Here is a 15,618-nt window from a genome sequence, read left to right as displayed (position 1 = left end):
AAAACCATCAAGAATCCAACACAGTTGCATGTATTTGTACAAAACAGTTAAAGAAGAGTAGTTCATCCAACATTTGTCAGTGGGGTATTCTAATCCAATTTTAAATAAGTTTCTGATAGTAAAAGCGTTTATAATCCTGGAGTAAACTAAACGTAAAGGTGTGAAACAACTTACAGGATAAACATGTCTTTGCTTTTCACTGCAGTCCCTTACCTGCAAAAGGTGGTCCCAACAGAGCAGATATTCCATTTGCACAAATGATGATCCCAAACGCATTGGCCAGATATTGAATCCCGACCAAATCTTCTGTCACGACAGGCATCAAAGAAAAATAACCGCTAGAGAATCCAAGGAAGGCACAAATCACGGCCAGACCAGCATACATGTGGCAGAGCGGCAAAATGATAATGCAGATACCAAAGGTCAAATTGGCCAGAATAAAGACATTCCATGCACTGACACAAGGTAAGTCACCGATGATGCCAAGAATGATCTTTCCAAAAATATGGGCTATTGCTATAATGGACGTTAATGGAAAAATATCATTTTGCTCCGACAGTCCATACATCTGTACTATTTCTGGGAGATGGATAAAAGGTATAACAAAACTACAGTACGCTAAGAGAGCCCAAAGGACGAAGCCTACAAATACTTTATTGGTAAACAATGATGCAGCTCCAAAGTAACTTGAATACCATGCCCAAAAACCCTTTTTGATGGCAGTGGTCATGTGGCTTATTTCCTTCAGAAGCCGGAGCTTACACACAGTCCTCAAAGTCTTTTCATTTCCTCCTCCACCTTTACTGTTACTTAGTATTGTTGGTAATTTGTCAACTACGTCTCGATTTGTGCAGCCTCCATCTTTCTGGTCCTGGTCACATAAAATGCCATTGGGTTTCACAGCTTCCGGTTGGAGTGACGTCATTCTTTCCGGAGGATCCCCGGATGTCCTGAATTCAATGTCCTTTTCGCTTGCCACCTCCGCTGTAATTAGGGGCCTCATTAAGGCCCCGCAGACGCACAGGTTCAGAGAGACGGCTCCCTGGATAAGCATTGCATTCCGCCATCCATACTCACTGCAGAGGTACTTCAGGAGAATAGTCATCAGAAATGTCCCGAACCCTGTCCCAGTTGTGCTAAGGCCCTGGGCAAGAGCCCTCCGCTTCTGAAAATACTGTCCCACCATGACCACAGCAGGCAGGTATGCCATTCCACTTCCAATACCTGTTGGGGTGCAAGATGGAAGCCATTAGAGGTTATTGTCATAACATTAAAAACTCATTTTTTTTAAAGAGGCGCAGACAGTAGTTTTGGATAGGAACCTTTATTTAAGATAGGAGGAACAACCCCTGGACATGTCCTTCCAGCAGCAACTGTCTCCTCCTCTGGTCCAGCTTCCAGAACCTCTGGAAGCTGGTAACCATGACAAGAATGCAAGAGCAGTTTCTAAGACACAACACATCTCCCTTTCCAACCACAACAATAGAAAAACAATATGTAAAATTTTACAGATAACATAAGGAACAAAAGAAACATTACGTAAATATAAATGGATTGCAAAAGATTAATAACGCTCATAATCCTTATGTCACTTAGGACTCTGCCTGCCACGTCTGGTACTTCCTACAGCAACAGACTTGCCTTGACTGTTAGACACCTTCTACTCATGACATATGCCATTCCCCACCTTTTCCACGTGGTTGCCACCCAACTTTTTCAGCCACTCGTCTCGTTCTACAACATTGCACACAGTGAAACTTCAGTTATTCAATATTTTGCCATCAGATAACCATACATTATTGCCAGCAACCTTGGTGACACATTTGGGCACTGACCATTTAGACAATCCTCTTTTTTGAACACCCATACTGCTAGTTCTTACCTAATCTCCAACTGCAAACTCTGATCTTCCTCTTTTTGATTTATCATTATGTCTACACACATATTTGTCCTGGTGTGTTTTGATCTTACACTCTAAGCTCGTCTTACACATCTTCGGTGAACGACCCTTAAGCATCCATGTAGGACAAACCCTCATTCCTGGTTGTCTGCCCCTAAGGAATATAAACGGGGTCTACTTCGTGACAGAGTGGGGAGTGGTGCGGTAACTCCACAACATTTCTTTTACTGCTTCCTTACAATCCCCACCACTGGTCTCAGTCAATTGAACACATTCCTTCAAAACTCAGTCAAATCTCTTAACTAGACCGTTTTCCCTGGGGTTGTACACAACAGTAGTATGGTGGGAAATGCCCATCTTGGAAAGATAAGATTCAAATTCTTCTGCCATAAATTGGGGCCCCTTATCCGTAACTGATATGTCAGGACAACCCTCCCTGCGGAAAAGTTGATCACAAAACTCAATTATACCGGTGGGTACTCTCCAAGTAGACACCCTTGTTGTTTATTTATACAAACATGGGTAGCTATTGACGGTCACATTTAATATACACGCACACCAAGCCATTCAAAGGAGATTCAACAAAAATTCGACCAAACTATGCAAGAAACCCCCCTCACGGTTAATAAAACACACACCCACCGCCGGATGTGTAATACTTTTTATTTTACTCTCTGGAAAGGAGACGAACCTCACTTGAGAGTCACAGCGTGCTCCTGGCTGAGACCAATGCTGTGTTACACCCACCAGTTCCCGCCGAGTGCCTCACACCTCTGTGTTGTATTCCACCAGCTAGTGCGTATGCTATAACACTCTCTAGCCCATGTGCGCTGTAACACCACCCCGTGAATATGTCATGCCACACTTGCCTTCGCACGGGTTCTATTGCCCCATCTGACGTGCCTTCCTCGATGCCTATGTTATAACGCACAGCGCTATGCCATACATATTACAATCTGGGATCCATATCTTTGTCACAGTGCATATGCAACGTTACACTCCCCAGCACATATTTTATATTACAACTTTAGAGACTAGTTAGGTTACACAACACTGCCCTGTGCATATTACACTCCAAGGCGCATATCGCATAGCACGCGCTAGTGCCTGGGCTATCTCGCGCTCTTCAATGAATCTGTCATTGCGCACAATGTATTGCATATTATATTACACGCCCGGTTCATCTTATATCACACTTTTTGGTGCATAGTTTATACAATATACTATATCTAGTTTTCATTTTCAATCGTGCTCTCAGGACTATGTTCTATATAACACTGCGTCCACCTACCCTTTTCACGGGCATTACATTTTGCGATGGGGGTGGAGGGTCAGGGGGTGTTTCTGCCAAGTGAGCCCGGAGTCACAGTCACAAACGTCCTCTTCTTCCTGAATAAAAGTGAGATTATGCTGCATACTTGTTCATATTTTAAGTAGTTCGCACAGATACACATTTTAAAAACAATGAAGTTCCTAATACCCCCCTTCTATGAACAGTTAGCTTGCTGCCCCATCCACCTCCTCCCTATCCTCTGTTGTCTGAATCCATGGAATAGCCTCCTCCCTCCTGCCATGCATGGTCTGATGTGCTGCCACTGCCCTCCATTTAGCATGATGTACCAGTCCACTCCTCCTGCCCTCCATTGCCCAATTCTATGGCCCATAATTTACCTCCTGCTTAGCCTCTGTGCTTAACTTGCTGCCCCTATTCTCCTTTCCCCTGCCCTCCGATGTCTTTGTGCATGCCCCTGCTCCATCCTTTTTGCCCACCATGTTCCATGGACCTGCCACTCCTATCTACTCTGAGTGTTCTGTTGAGCTGCCACTCCCCTCCCACCTGCCTAGCATTGTCAGATGACTGTAACCTGTCCCTGCCACCTCCACCCTGCCTGTCCGCATGCCATGCCCCTATCCCCTTCCTCCTGTCCTCCATGGTCCATTTTACTGCCACACCCTTCTGCCCTCCCTGGTCTGTTGTGCTGCAACTGCTCCTCCTGCCTGCCCGCTCGGTCTGTTGTGAGGCCCCTTCCCCTGAACTCTCTTGTCTGTGCCCAGGTCCTGACCCTCCCTTCTATCCTCCATGGTCCTTTGTGCATGCCCCTGCACCCTCCTTCTTGCCCATCATAGCCATTGTGCTGCCACTAACCCTCCCGCTTGCCATGCATGGTCTTCTGTGCTGCCATGGCCCCTCCCACCTTCCCTGTGTGGTCAGCTAGCTGCCCCTGACCCCCTCCCACCTTCCCTCCATGGTCTGTGTGTATGCCATCATAGTCTCATTGTTGCTCTTCATGGTGTGTCTTGTTTCTAGTGCCCATCCTGCCTGACCTCCATGGTCATCTTGCTGCTCCTGGCCTGCCCCCTTGCCCCCAGCCCTCTGTTTCCATGTGCAGACCCCTATTCCCTCCCTCCTGGCTTGTCTGTTCCATTGTAATTGCCCCTGATCCGTCCCTCCTGCCCTTTATGGTCTGTTATGCTGCAGCTTTCTCTCCTGTCTGTCCATTATGGTCAGCTAGCTACCATTGCCTCTTTCCCCTCTGTTCTCTGCTGTCCATGTGCATGGTCCTGTCCCCTCCCTATTGCTTTCTATGGATTGTTGTGCTGCACTCCCGTCCCGCATGCGCTGTGTGGTGTATTGTGCTGCTGCAAACCCTGATGCCTACCCTGTAGGGTCAGTTTGGTGCACCTCTCCATGTCCCTCCTGTACTCTGTTATCCGAGTCCATGTCCCTACCCCAATTCCTCCTGCCTACCATGATCCAATGAACCATACTTGCGAACATTTTGAACTTGGTAAAAGGGAGATTTTGAAAAAAAACTGGGGTATTGATTTTCCCCTTTGAGTTACATTGAAAAAGAGGAGATTGTAGACAGGAGACAGATCAAATAAAGCCCATTTGAGCTTAAAAATATTCGACGTTTCCTGGCTGAAACGGGTCTGTTGGCATGTATGGTTGTACTTCCACTGCCTCTTCCTTCTGCCCACAATGGTCTATTATATTGCCACAGCCTCTCTTGCCAGACCTGTATTGTTGGTTTGTTGCCCCTGCCCCCCTTTCCACTGCCCTCCATAGTCTGCTGTGCTGCCACTGCCCTTCCTGCCTGCCCAGTGTGGTCAAATTGTTGCCTCTGCACTCTCCTACTTGCCTTCAATTTTCAGAGTCCGTGCCCCTGGCCTCTGCCTCTCAACAGTATCCCAATGAACAACTAGATTGCTAACATTCTATATTTATTACAAAAGTGGATGGATGAGTGATAGGGTCAATGGATGGATTCATGAGTGGATGAGTTGAAGTATGGGTGGATCGAAGAAAGAAAGGATGGCTAGGTGAAAGGGTCAATGAAGAGAGAAAGGGAGGATGAATGGATGACTAAAAAGGGGACTGGGTGGTAGGATGAGTAACTGGGTGAATGGATGAGTAAGTGAAAGGATGGCGGGATGGGTGAGTGGATAAATGGCTGGATGGATGAGTAGATGGTTGGGTGGAAGAGTGGATGGATGAGTGTACGGATGGAAAGGGTGGATGAATGGATGAGTGAAAGGAGGGATGGATGAGTGAAATGATGGATGGAAAGATACGTACGTTTTCAAATGGATGAATGTTTGGATATAGATGAATTACTTATACACTATTACGCGACCTCCTTTGATGTGTCTGTAAAACGTACCTTTTGTCCCGAAGTTTTGTCCTGAATTTTGACCTCCCGTCCTGAATTTTTGTCCTGAATTTTGACCCTTTGTTCTGAATTTTTACACTCACCGTCCTGAATTTGCACCCATGCCAGTTGGTCACCCTATTTGTAGGAAGTGATGAATATTGATAGATGCTAGGAAGTTGACGTAGGTAAAGAGTGTTTTAACACCCAAACCAAAACTGACCACATCGGTTGTTCGTAGGCCAGCCCAGCTTCGAAAACGGTCGTGCAGGGGCCACCCAACCTCGCACGCACCTACTGGCCGCACCGCGTGCGTCTGTTTACCACTGTCTTGGCATGGATCTGACACTCCGTGCTTCACCACGTTGCTGATGCCAAGGCGTGCACTGACGCACACTGTTTGCCGCTCGAACTGGAGCTGATTTCGGGGGGGGGGGCTGAATCTTTAAGCAATAGGCAGAGTAGAGCTGCAGGGGCTCTTAGAAGTCGCAGTGAGAACTGGCCTAAAAAATTAATAGCATTAAGGCAGGTGCCAAGTTAACACCCTCCCACCATCTGCATATTGAATAGAATGTATATTTGTCGTTAAAATTGTTTCTGATGACAATTTGTGCATAATTGGAGACTTGCTAATTTGGGCTGGTTTTTGGGCTGGAATTGGTCTGATTGGGCTTATTGTGGGCTTTTATTTGAACGGCTTTGGGCTTGGGACGGGTCTAAAAATCTGGCAACACTGTTCCTAATTTCCTCATTTACTACAGTCTCCTCAGTAGGAAATACTTTCAGTTTTTTACTTTGATTCCATCAAGGAGGCATTCAGATGTGTCACACATTTGCCATAAATTCAGAATGTTAGCACTCTAGTTGCTTATTAGATCACTGTAGTAAAGCTACTGCTCACCAGGGAAGTCTGCTGCTGGTATTGAAAGTGCATGTTTCAGTCTGCATGTCAGAATTTTTTAATGAAATAGAAGAGGATTTAAGAAGTCACTCAAAATGTGCCCTCATTTTTCTTTCTGCAGCACTAATCATACTTTCTATGGCAAAATGAACCCCCTCATTTTGTTCCTTTTTAAATTAAATGTTTTAAGAGTTACCACTTTATTCCAACCAAGATGGCTTCAGTTGTGCCATACGTTTGTCATAAGTAGGACTATTAGCGCTCTAGTTGTTCTTTAGAACACTCTGGGAAGCTGCAGTAGAACACAAAGGAATCAACTGACAGTCTCTGCCTTTGTTGGATGTACATGTTTTACTGAGAATGTCAGACTTCATTCTCACATGACTGAGAAAGATAATGTGAATTTACAGAAAATATGCTCTCAGTTTAGTTTATAGATCACCTTCCAAACCTCTGTGGGAAAAGCTTGAGAAAATAGATTTCTCTCAAACATGATTCATGATATCACAGCAGAAGGTTTTTTCACATGGTAAAATCACCTTAGAACACACCACAATTCCTAAAATGAGTATGGTACCATCAACAAATGATTTATAATGTAACTAAAGTCTTAAAACCTTCTATTAACTGCAATGCTTTTTAATGAGGTGCTATCATGTTTATTAGTCCCAAGATGGCTGCCAACACTTCTTGGATAAAGTGCTGACAGCCAATCAGATCTCGCAATGAGATGTGTGGTTAGGCTCCGCCCAGATATATATGTGATTTTACTTTTGGTTTTCTCAGGAACTACTGAACGGATTTACACCATTTAAGCAAAAGGCACGAGTCTGAACTGAGGACTACCTCTTTGCCAAATTTGGTGTAATTCCGTTCAGCACTTCGGGCTGTAGCTGCGTCAACAGGTCCTATGGAAAAATGCATGGGGAAAATGCGTTTTGGGACCCCCTTTTTTCTTGGCCCCCGCTTGACGAATCACCGTGAAATTATCAGGATAGGAGCGGACCAAAAGTTTGGAAAATTTTGCGAACATTCATCAATCGACGCCAACGTTATTCCAAATAGAATGTTGCGGATATCCATTGGAAAATAGGTCCTAACTATAACTACCTACTGGTGACTGCCAGTAGGTAATATATATATACATATACATATATTATATACTGGCGGTCGCCAGTAGATAGTTATAGTTAGGACCGAGTTTCCATAGGAAATCTCAAAATTCTATTTTGAATAACTTTGGCGCCGGTTGATGAATCCTCGCGAAATTGTCAAAACTAATGGGGCGCTCCGCTCAGCTCCTACCCTGAAAGTCTCGGGGTGATTCGTCAAGCGGGGGCCGAGAAAGAAGGGGGGTCCCAAAACGCGTTTTCTCCATGCATTTTCCCATAGGACCTTTAGTCGAAGGTTCAGCCCGAACGGCTGAACAGAATTACTTGAAATTTGGCAGAGAGGTAGTCCTCAGGTCAGGCATGTGCCTTTTGCATATATGGAGTCAATCTGTTCAGTAGTTCCTGAGAAAATTGCAGTTAAAAGTACATAAATATCTATAAGCGTGCACCGTGCGCGAGCGTAATTCTGATTGGTGGTTACATGTCAGTCAACGTTCGAATCGGTCGAAATCAGGAAGTGTCGGCCGCCATTTTGTTTGTTTTGGGTGCGACACTGAAAACGAGAGGTGGCGAACGTGAGAAGGGGGCAGGGTAGAGAGTTCCTGACCCCCTAGCCTTTGTCAGGGGGTCCCTGAAGGATCCCGAAGGGTGAAAAAAACATTTTAATTTTTTTTTTTAAATCGCGGGGTGCGCGCACGGTGCGCGCACGGTGAAAAACCTTAAAAAAAATATATAATAATACATACATAACTTAGCATTTAAAAAACCGTACAAATTCACTTCAAAAACCATAGGTTTCACACACGTTATAGTTAGGAATTAGCATTTAAAAAACCTTGCAAATTCACTTAAAAAACCATAGGTTTCACACATGTTATAGTTAGGTGGACATTTCACTTGTAAAAAACCAATGAATTTCACCTATTATAGTTAGTTCAGATAACTATAACTCGCTCGACCGCCACTCTATCACAAGGATGATGTCATCAGTGATGTCATGAGTGATGCCACTGACCATGTTATGAGTGATGTAATATGTGAAGTCATCAGCAGTGGATTGCGCGCGCGCGAGTTATAGTTATCTGAACTAACTATAGCGGGGGAATTTCATTGGTTTTTTAGGAGTGAAATGTCCACCTAACTATAACATGTGTGAAACCTATGGTTTTTTAAGTGAATATATATATATATATATATATATATATATATATATATATATATATATATATATATATATGTTCAACAAGCGCTCTGCAACGAAGAAGCACTCCACAGCAGGTAGGTTCCAACACCTTATTTAATTTTGCATTTGAAGGTGAAGCTTTCATCCTTAATTTTGTTCGTTTCCCCAACGCGTTTCAGAGCTGTGCGCTCTTTCTTCAGGAGTATAAAAAGTTACTGCAGCAACAAGTCTCACGTGAATTTAATGGCCTCTCGTCTGCCTGCTTAGTATCGTGCATTGTGGGACTTGTATTGTTTAGTATTTAACCCCCAGTGGGTTCTGCTGCACAACTTGCAAATTTCGAAAGTCATAGTGATTTATCTTTGCCTCACTACGATATTAGAGCCCCCAGTGGGCCCCGGCATATGAGCGTCACCTTTCAGTAGTTTAACAATCTGCTGCGCCATATCTCACTTGAAGGTTCATGTGTAAACAGCCCCAATCTCCAGCGACTCCTTTCTCTCGAACTGGGTGGTGCTCCTTCCACGACGAAGCTGTCGTGTGAATTCAATGTTCAACAAGTGCTCTGCAACGAAGAAGCACTCCACAGCAGGTAGGTTCCAACACCTTATTTAATTTTTCATTTGAAGGTGAAGCTTTCATCCGTAATTTTGTTCGTTTCCCCAACGCGTTTCAGAGCTGTGCGCTCTTTCTTCAGGAGTATAAAAAGTTACTGCAGCAACAAGTCTCACGTGAATTTAATGGCCTCTCGTCTGCCTGCTTAGTAGCGTGCATTGTCGGACTTGTATTGTTTAGTATTTAACCCCCAGTGGGTTCTGCTGCACAACTTGCAAATTTCGAAAGTCATAGTGATTTATCTTTGCCTCACTACGATATTAGAGCCCCCAGTGAAAGGTGACGCTCATATGCCGGGGCCCACGGGGGGCTCTAATATCGTAGTGAGGCAAAGATAAATCACTATGACTTTCGAAATTTGCAAGTTGTGCAGCAGAACCCACTGGGGGTTAAATACTAAACAATACAATTCCCACAATGCACGCTACTAAGCAGGCAGACGAGAGGCCATTAAATTCACGTGAGACTTGTTGCTGCAGTAACTTTTTATACTCCTGAAGAAAGAGCGCACAGCTTTGAAACGCGTTGGGGAAACGAACAAAATTACGGATGAAAGCTTCACCTTCAAATGCAAAATTAAATAAGGTGTTGGAACCTACCTGCTGTGGAGTGCTTCTTCGTTGCAGAGCGCTTGTTGAACATTGAATTCACACGACAGCTTCGTCGTGGAAGGAGCACCACCCAGTTCGAGAGAAAGGAGTCGCTGGAGATTGGGGCTGTTTACACATGAACCTTCAAGTGAGATACGGCGCAGCAGATTGTTAAAACTACTGAAAGGTGACGCTCATATGCCGGGGCCCACTGGGGGCTCTAATATCGTAGTGAGGCAAAGATAAATCACTATGACTTTCGAAATTTGCAAGTTGTGCAGCAGAACCCACTGGGGGTTAAATACTAAACAATACAAGTCCCACAATGCACGCTACTAAGCAGGCAGACGAGAGGCCATTAAATTCACGTGAGACTTGTTGCTGCAGTAACTTTTTATACTCCTGAAGAAAGAGCGCACAGCTCTGAAACGCGTTGGGGAAACAAACAAAATTACGGATGAAAGCTTCACCTTCAAATGCAAAATTAAATAAGGTGTTGGAACCTACCTACTGTGGAGTGCTTCTTCGTTGCAGAGCGCTTGTTGAACATATATACATATATATATATATGTTCCAATTGAATTGCTCCAGCAATTAGAGCCGCACTCCGTTGAAGGTAAGAAAAACATTTCTTTATTTAAATCAGGCAGCTTCCCTTCCCGTAATTATTTCCTTTGGCCAACACGTTTCGATAAACTCACTTCATCTTCTTCATGGGCCATAGTGAGCAAGTAGATTAATCACGTGCTTATCCAGCAGCCCCTGCATGCTTCTTTAATGTTCCTGTCCTCCAGTGTGCCTATTTATTCGATGTACAATCGCATTGCATGCTGGACCCTGTAGTTACTAATCTGCACATTTCGCCCTCCAGTGGGTCCCACAGCTCACTATCAGTAAACAAGGACAGTTCTAGCAGCCCCCATTGAGCCTCTGGAAAGGACTCTGCCTGATTAACTTGCAATACCCCCAGCGCCGCAATCAAGGAGATGCTTTCCCCTCGAGTGGCCCCATGTTCTGTGAGCCGGGTGGTGCGTCACTCTCGCAGCCAGAAGCGCGCCGTGCAAAAATGTTCCAATTAAATTGCTCCAGCAATTAGAGCCGCACTCCGTTGAAGGTAAGAAAAACATTTCTTTATTTAAATCAGGCAGCTTCCCTTCCCGTAATTATTTCCTTTGGCCAACGCGTTTCGATGAACTCACTTCATCTTCTTCATGGGCCATAGTGAGCAAGTAGATTAATCACGTGCTTAACCAGCAGCCCCTGCATGCTTCTTTAATGTTCCTGGCCTCCGGTGTGCCTATTGATTTGATGCACAATCGCATTGCATGCTGGACCCTGTAGTTACTAATCTGCACATTTCGTCCTCCAGTGGGTTCCACAGCTCACTATCAGTAAACAAGGACAGTTCTAGCAGCCCCCATTGAGCCTCTGGAAAGGACTCTGCCTGATTAACTCGCAATACCTCCAGCGCCGCAATCAAGGAGATGCTTTCCCCTCGAGTGGCCCCATGTCCGGTGAGCCGGGTGGTGCGTCGCTCTCACAGCCTGAAGCGCGCCGTGCAAAAATGTTCCAATTGAATTGCTCCAGCAATTAGAGCCGCACTCCGTTGAAGGTAAGAAAAACATTTCTTTATTTAAATCAGGCAGCTTCCCTTCCCGTAATTATTTCCTTTGGCCAACGCGTTTCGATGAACTCACTTCATCTTCTTCATGGGCCATAGTGATCAAGTAGATTAATCACGTGCTTAACCAGCAGCCCCTGCATGCTTCTTTAATGTTCCTGGCCTCCGGTGTGCCTATTGATTTGATGCACAATCGCATTGCATGCTGGACCCTGTAGTTACTAATCTGCACATTTCGTCCTCCAGTGGGTTCCACAGCTCACTATCAGTAAACAAGGACAGTTCTAGCAGCCCCCATTGAGCCTCTGGAAAGGACTCTGCCTGATTAACTCGCAATACCTCCAGCGCCGCAATCAAGGAGATGCTTTCCCCTCGAGTGGCCCCATGTCCGGTGAGCCGGGTGGTGCGTCGCTCTCACAGCCTGAAGCGCGCCGTGCAAAAATGTTCCAATTGAATTGCTCCAGCAATTAGAGCCGCACTCCGTTGAAGGTAAGAAAAACATTTCTTTATTTAAATCAGGCAGCTTCCCTTCCCGTAATTATTTCCTTTGGCCAACGCGTTTCGATGAACTCACTTCATCTTCTTCATGGGCCATAGTGAGCAAGTAGATTAATCACGTGCTTAACCAGCAGCCCCTGCATGCTTCTTTAATGTTCCTGGCCTCCGGTGTGCCTATTGATTTGATGTACAATCGCATTGCATGCTGGACCCTGTAGTTACTAATCTGCACATTTCGCCCTCCAGTGGGTTCCACAGCTCACTATCAGTAAACAAGGACAGTTCTAGCAGCCCCCATTGAGCCTCTGGAAAGGACTCTGCCCGATTAACTTGCAATACCTCCAGCGCCGCAATCAAGGAGATGCTTTGCCCTCGAGTGGCCCCATGTCTGGTGAGCCGGGTGGTGCGTCGCTCTCACAGCCTGAAGCGCGCCGTGCAAAAATGTTCCAATTGAATTGCTCCAGCAATTAGAGCCGCACTCCATTGAAGGTAAGAAAAACATTTCTTTATTTAAATCAGGCAGCTTTCCTTCCCGTAATTATTTCCTTTGGCCAACGCGTTTCGATGAACTCACTTCATCTTCTTCATGGGCCATAGTGAGCAAGTAGATTAATCACGTGCTTAACCAGCAGCCCCTGCATGCTTCTTTAATGTTCCTGGCCTCCGGTGTGCCTATTGATTGGATGTACAATCGCATTGCATGCTGGACCCTGTAGTTACTAATCTGCACATTTCGCCCTCCAGTGGGTTCCACAGCTCACTATCAGTAAACAAGGACAGTTCTTGCAGCCCCCGTTGAGCCTCTGGAAAGGACTCTGCCTGATTAACTTGCAATAAGGGTGTGCTCCTTATCCCCGTGCGCCAAAGCGAATTCCTCCCAGTTATATGTACTCCCAGCGTGTTCACAATTTCAGCGTGCTCACCGGTAAAAGGCGCGTGTTTCACTATTCGCCTTTTTTTGACATCATATACAACGTATAGAGAAAGTTTGAATGAGTGGAGAGATAGAGGCTTAATGGAATAGGAGGAGTACAATTATTTATATTGTGCACATCCCAAGATTCCAATTCTTTATTTACTCCCCAAACTACACAAGGATTTAATTAATCCTCCAGGAAGACCGATAGTGTCCTCAATAGGTTCACTATTGGAAAATACATCTAGATTCATTGATCACTACTTAAGACCCTACGTAGTGGCATTACCCTCTTACCTGAGAGACACGACACACTTTTTAACAATAATTGATGGTATACACTGGGAGAATGATTACACGCTAGTCTCCCTTGATGTAAGCAGTCTCTATACCAGTATCCAATATGAGCTAGGACTCCAAGCCATCCAACATTTCTTTAGAACTAGATCAATCTCATTACTACACCACTCACAGATGATTGTGAGTATGATTGAGATTTGTCTGAGGAATAATTTTTTCTTATTCAATGACATCGTATATGGGCAGTCACAGGGCACAGCCATGGGAACCTGCTTCGCCCCCAGCTATGCGAATTTATTCATGGGCTGGTGGGAGGAGCAGGTTGTGATGCACATGGTGGAATTTGAGAAGGTGGCCCTGTGGCTACGCTATATTGACGATATCTTTTTCATTTGGTGTGGTGATGAGATCTCGGCTAGAACATTTGTCGAGAAACTAAATATCAATGACCTTAATTTAAGGTTTACTGAACATATCAGTAAGGTACTAATGGAATTTTTGGATGTGTGTTTGGAAGTCAAAGAGAATATCTTGACGACCAAACTATTCATCAGGAAAGAGACTGCAGGAAACAAAGTATGAGGAGACTGTTATGTGTCGAAGGTTCAAGGACAGGGGATATAGCAAAAAGAATATTCAGGATGCAATTTGTAGAGTTGAAAAGAAATCTAGAAATGAATTGCTGTATTCAAAGAAAGAGGATGAGAGTAGTGATTGTATCAGATTCATTACAACATTCTCTGACCAGGCCAAGGATGATAGAAAAATCTTGAAAAAACATTGGCATGTTCTTTTGACTGATGAACATCTCAAGAAAAATGTGGGCGATAATCCTCAGATTACATTCAGAAAAGGTCGTTCACTGCGGGATGTTCTCAGTCAAAATTACGTCACAGATTCCGACAAACCCAGAGGAAGAGCAGGTTTCAGATGTTGTCACAAATGTAAAGCATGTAGAGGGAGTACAGACTGTGATACCTTGGTAATACCCAATTCCAAAAGGGAGTTTTGAATAAAAAAGAGCCTCACATGCCATACAACGGATTGTGTATATGTCTTGATATGCCCATGTAACAGATGGTATGTGGGTAGTACCATGCATCAAGCAAAAAAACGAGTATTGGAACATCTGCGGGCTATAAGGAACAACAACAGACAATATCCTATAGCTCGGCATTTTTTTGAAAGCCACATGCAAGATGACACAATAGTACGCATGGTGGTTATTGACAATGTGGACCTGGGTGTGAGAGGAGGCAATAGAGAATTGTCCTTGAGAAAATTGGAATCTAAATACATTATTGACTTGGAAAGTTTGGTGCCAAAAGGGCTGAACTTGAGTGAGGAATTGGCAATTCATTTATATGATTAGTAGGTTTGAAGAACACTGTCCGCAGTTTGTTTGGAACATTGGAACATTGATTAATTTTAAACACAATCTTTTTTTCCTAGGTCTACATCTCCTTGTGTTGTTCTATTATTGTGTGAGAAGTTACGCTGAGGAATAGAATTCTTGAACTGGATCTGATGCTGCTGCCTGTATTCATTGAGACAGTATAGTCTGTTTATTGAATAAGTTTACTATGTATAAATGTATCTTTTGCCCACTGGGGCAATATTTGTAAAAATACTGCAGAGATATCGTTTATGTGCCACAGCCCACTTGGGCATCAATGTGAAGATACTAAATTGAATGATGTATCTTTATTGTTCATAGACAGTATTATTAGTCGTCTTATGTAGCGCAAATCATACAACTGTATGGGGCATACTTAACCAGTGCGCTAAGACACAAAACGATATTGTTCTCAAATACATTCACGTAGTATGAGGAATATGCCTGCTTTTATTTTGGCAAACACATGAATTTTTGATTTACACAAACAGCAGCTTACTATTCAGCGGTTCGTACTGTGGACTCGTAATTGAGTTAACATCGAAATTTAATTTGAATTAGTATGTGATTCTTGGAGTGTCTGTGTCACACTATGAATGTATTATATCAATAATGATGACATTGGTATCTTTCCAAGATGGCCGCCACAGTAACGTTGATGTTGGGGGCATTGATTGGATGAGTCCCTTTTCAATTTTGGAAAAACACAACAAGGCATAAAGCTGAAACGTGTCGTTTTTTACCCTGCCATTAAAACTATTTGCAGCATTTCGAGTGTCCCAGTTTCTTCCTGGATTGGAGAAGAGTTTTGGAATATATATATATATATATATATATATATATATATATATATATATATATATATATTATGCATTTGTGTGAATCTCATTATGACTCTTATGGTTTGGTATCCATATCTGAAATATTATAAAA

At 43.9% G+C, this 15,618-nt stretch overlaps 1 protein-coding gene across 3 annotated transcripts in view; it reads right to left on the bottom strand.

The window, feature by feature from the left end:
- Positions 1-15,618, bottom strand: part of SLC16A14 (solute carrier family 16 member 14) — a 170,629-nt gene that overhangs the window by 20,370 nt on the left and 134,641 nt on the right. For all 3 annotated transcript variants that reach the window (XM_085634974.1, XM_085634975.1, XM_085634977.1), the window contains exon 4: positions 214-1,224. In XM_085634974.1, the coding sequence (XP_085491100.1) occupies positions 214-1,224 (1,011 nt within the window). The remainder of the gene's footprint in view (positions 1-213; positions 1,225-15,618) is intronic.

The sequence above is a fragment of the Triturus cristatus genome, chromosome 11, assembly GCF_964204655.1.
Source record: "Triturus cristatus chromosome 11, aTriCri1.1, whole genome shotgun sequence".
Classification (NCBI taxonomy): domain Eukaryota; kingdom Metazoa; phylum Chordata; class Amphibia; order Caudata; family Salamandridae; genus Triturus; species Triturus cristatus.
This window is presented reverse-complemented; position numbering and strand designations above follow the sequence as displayed.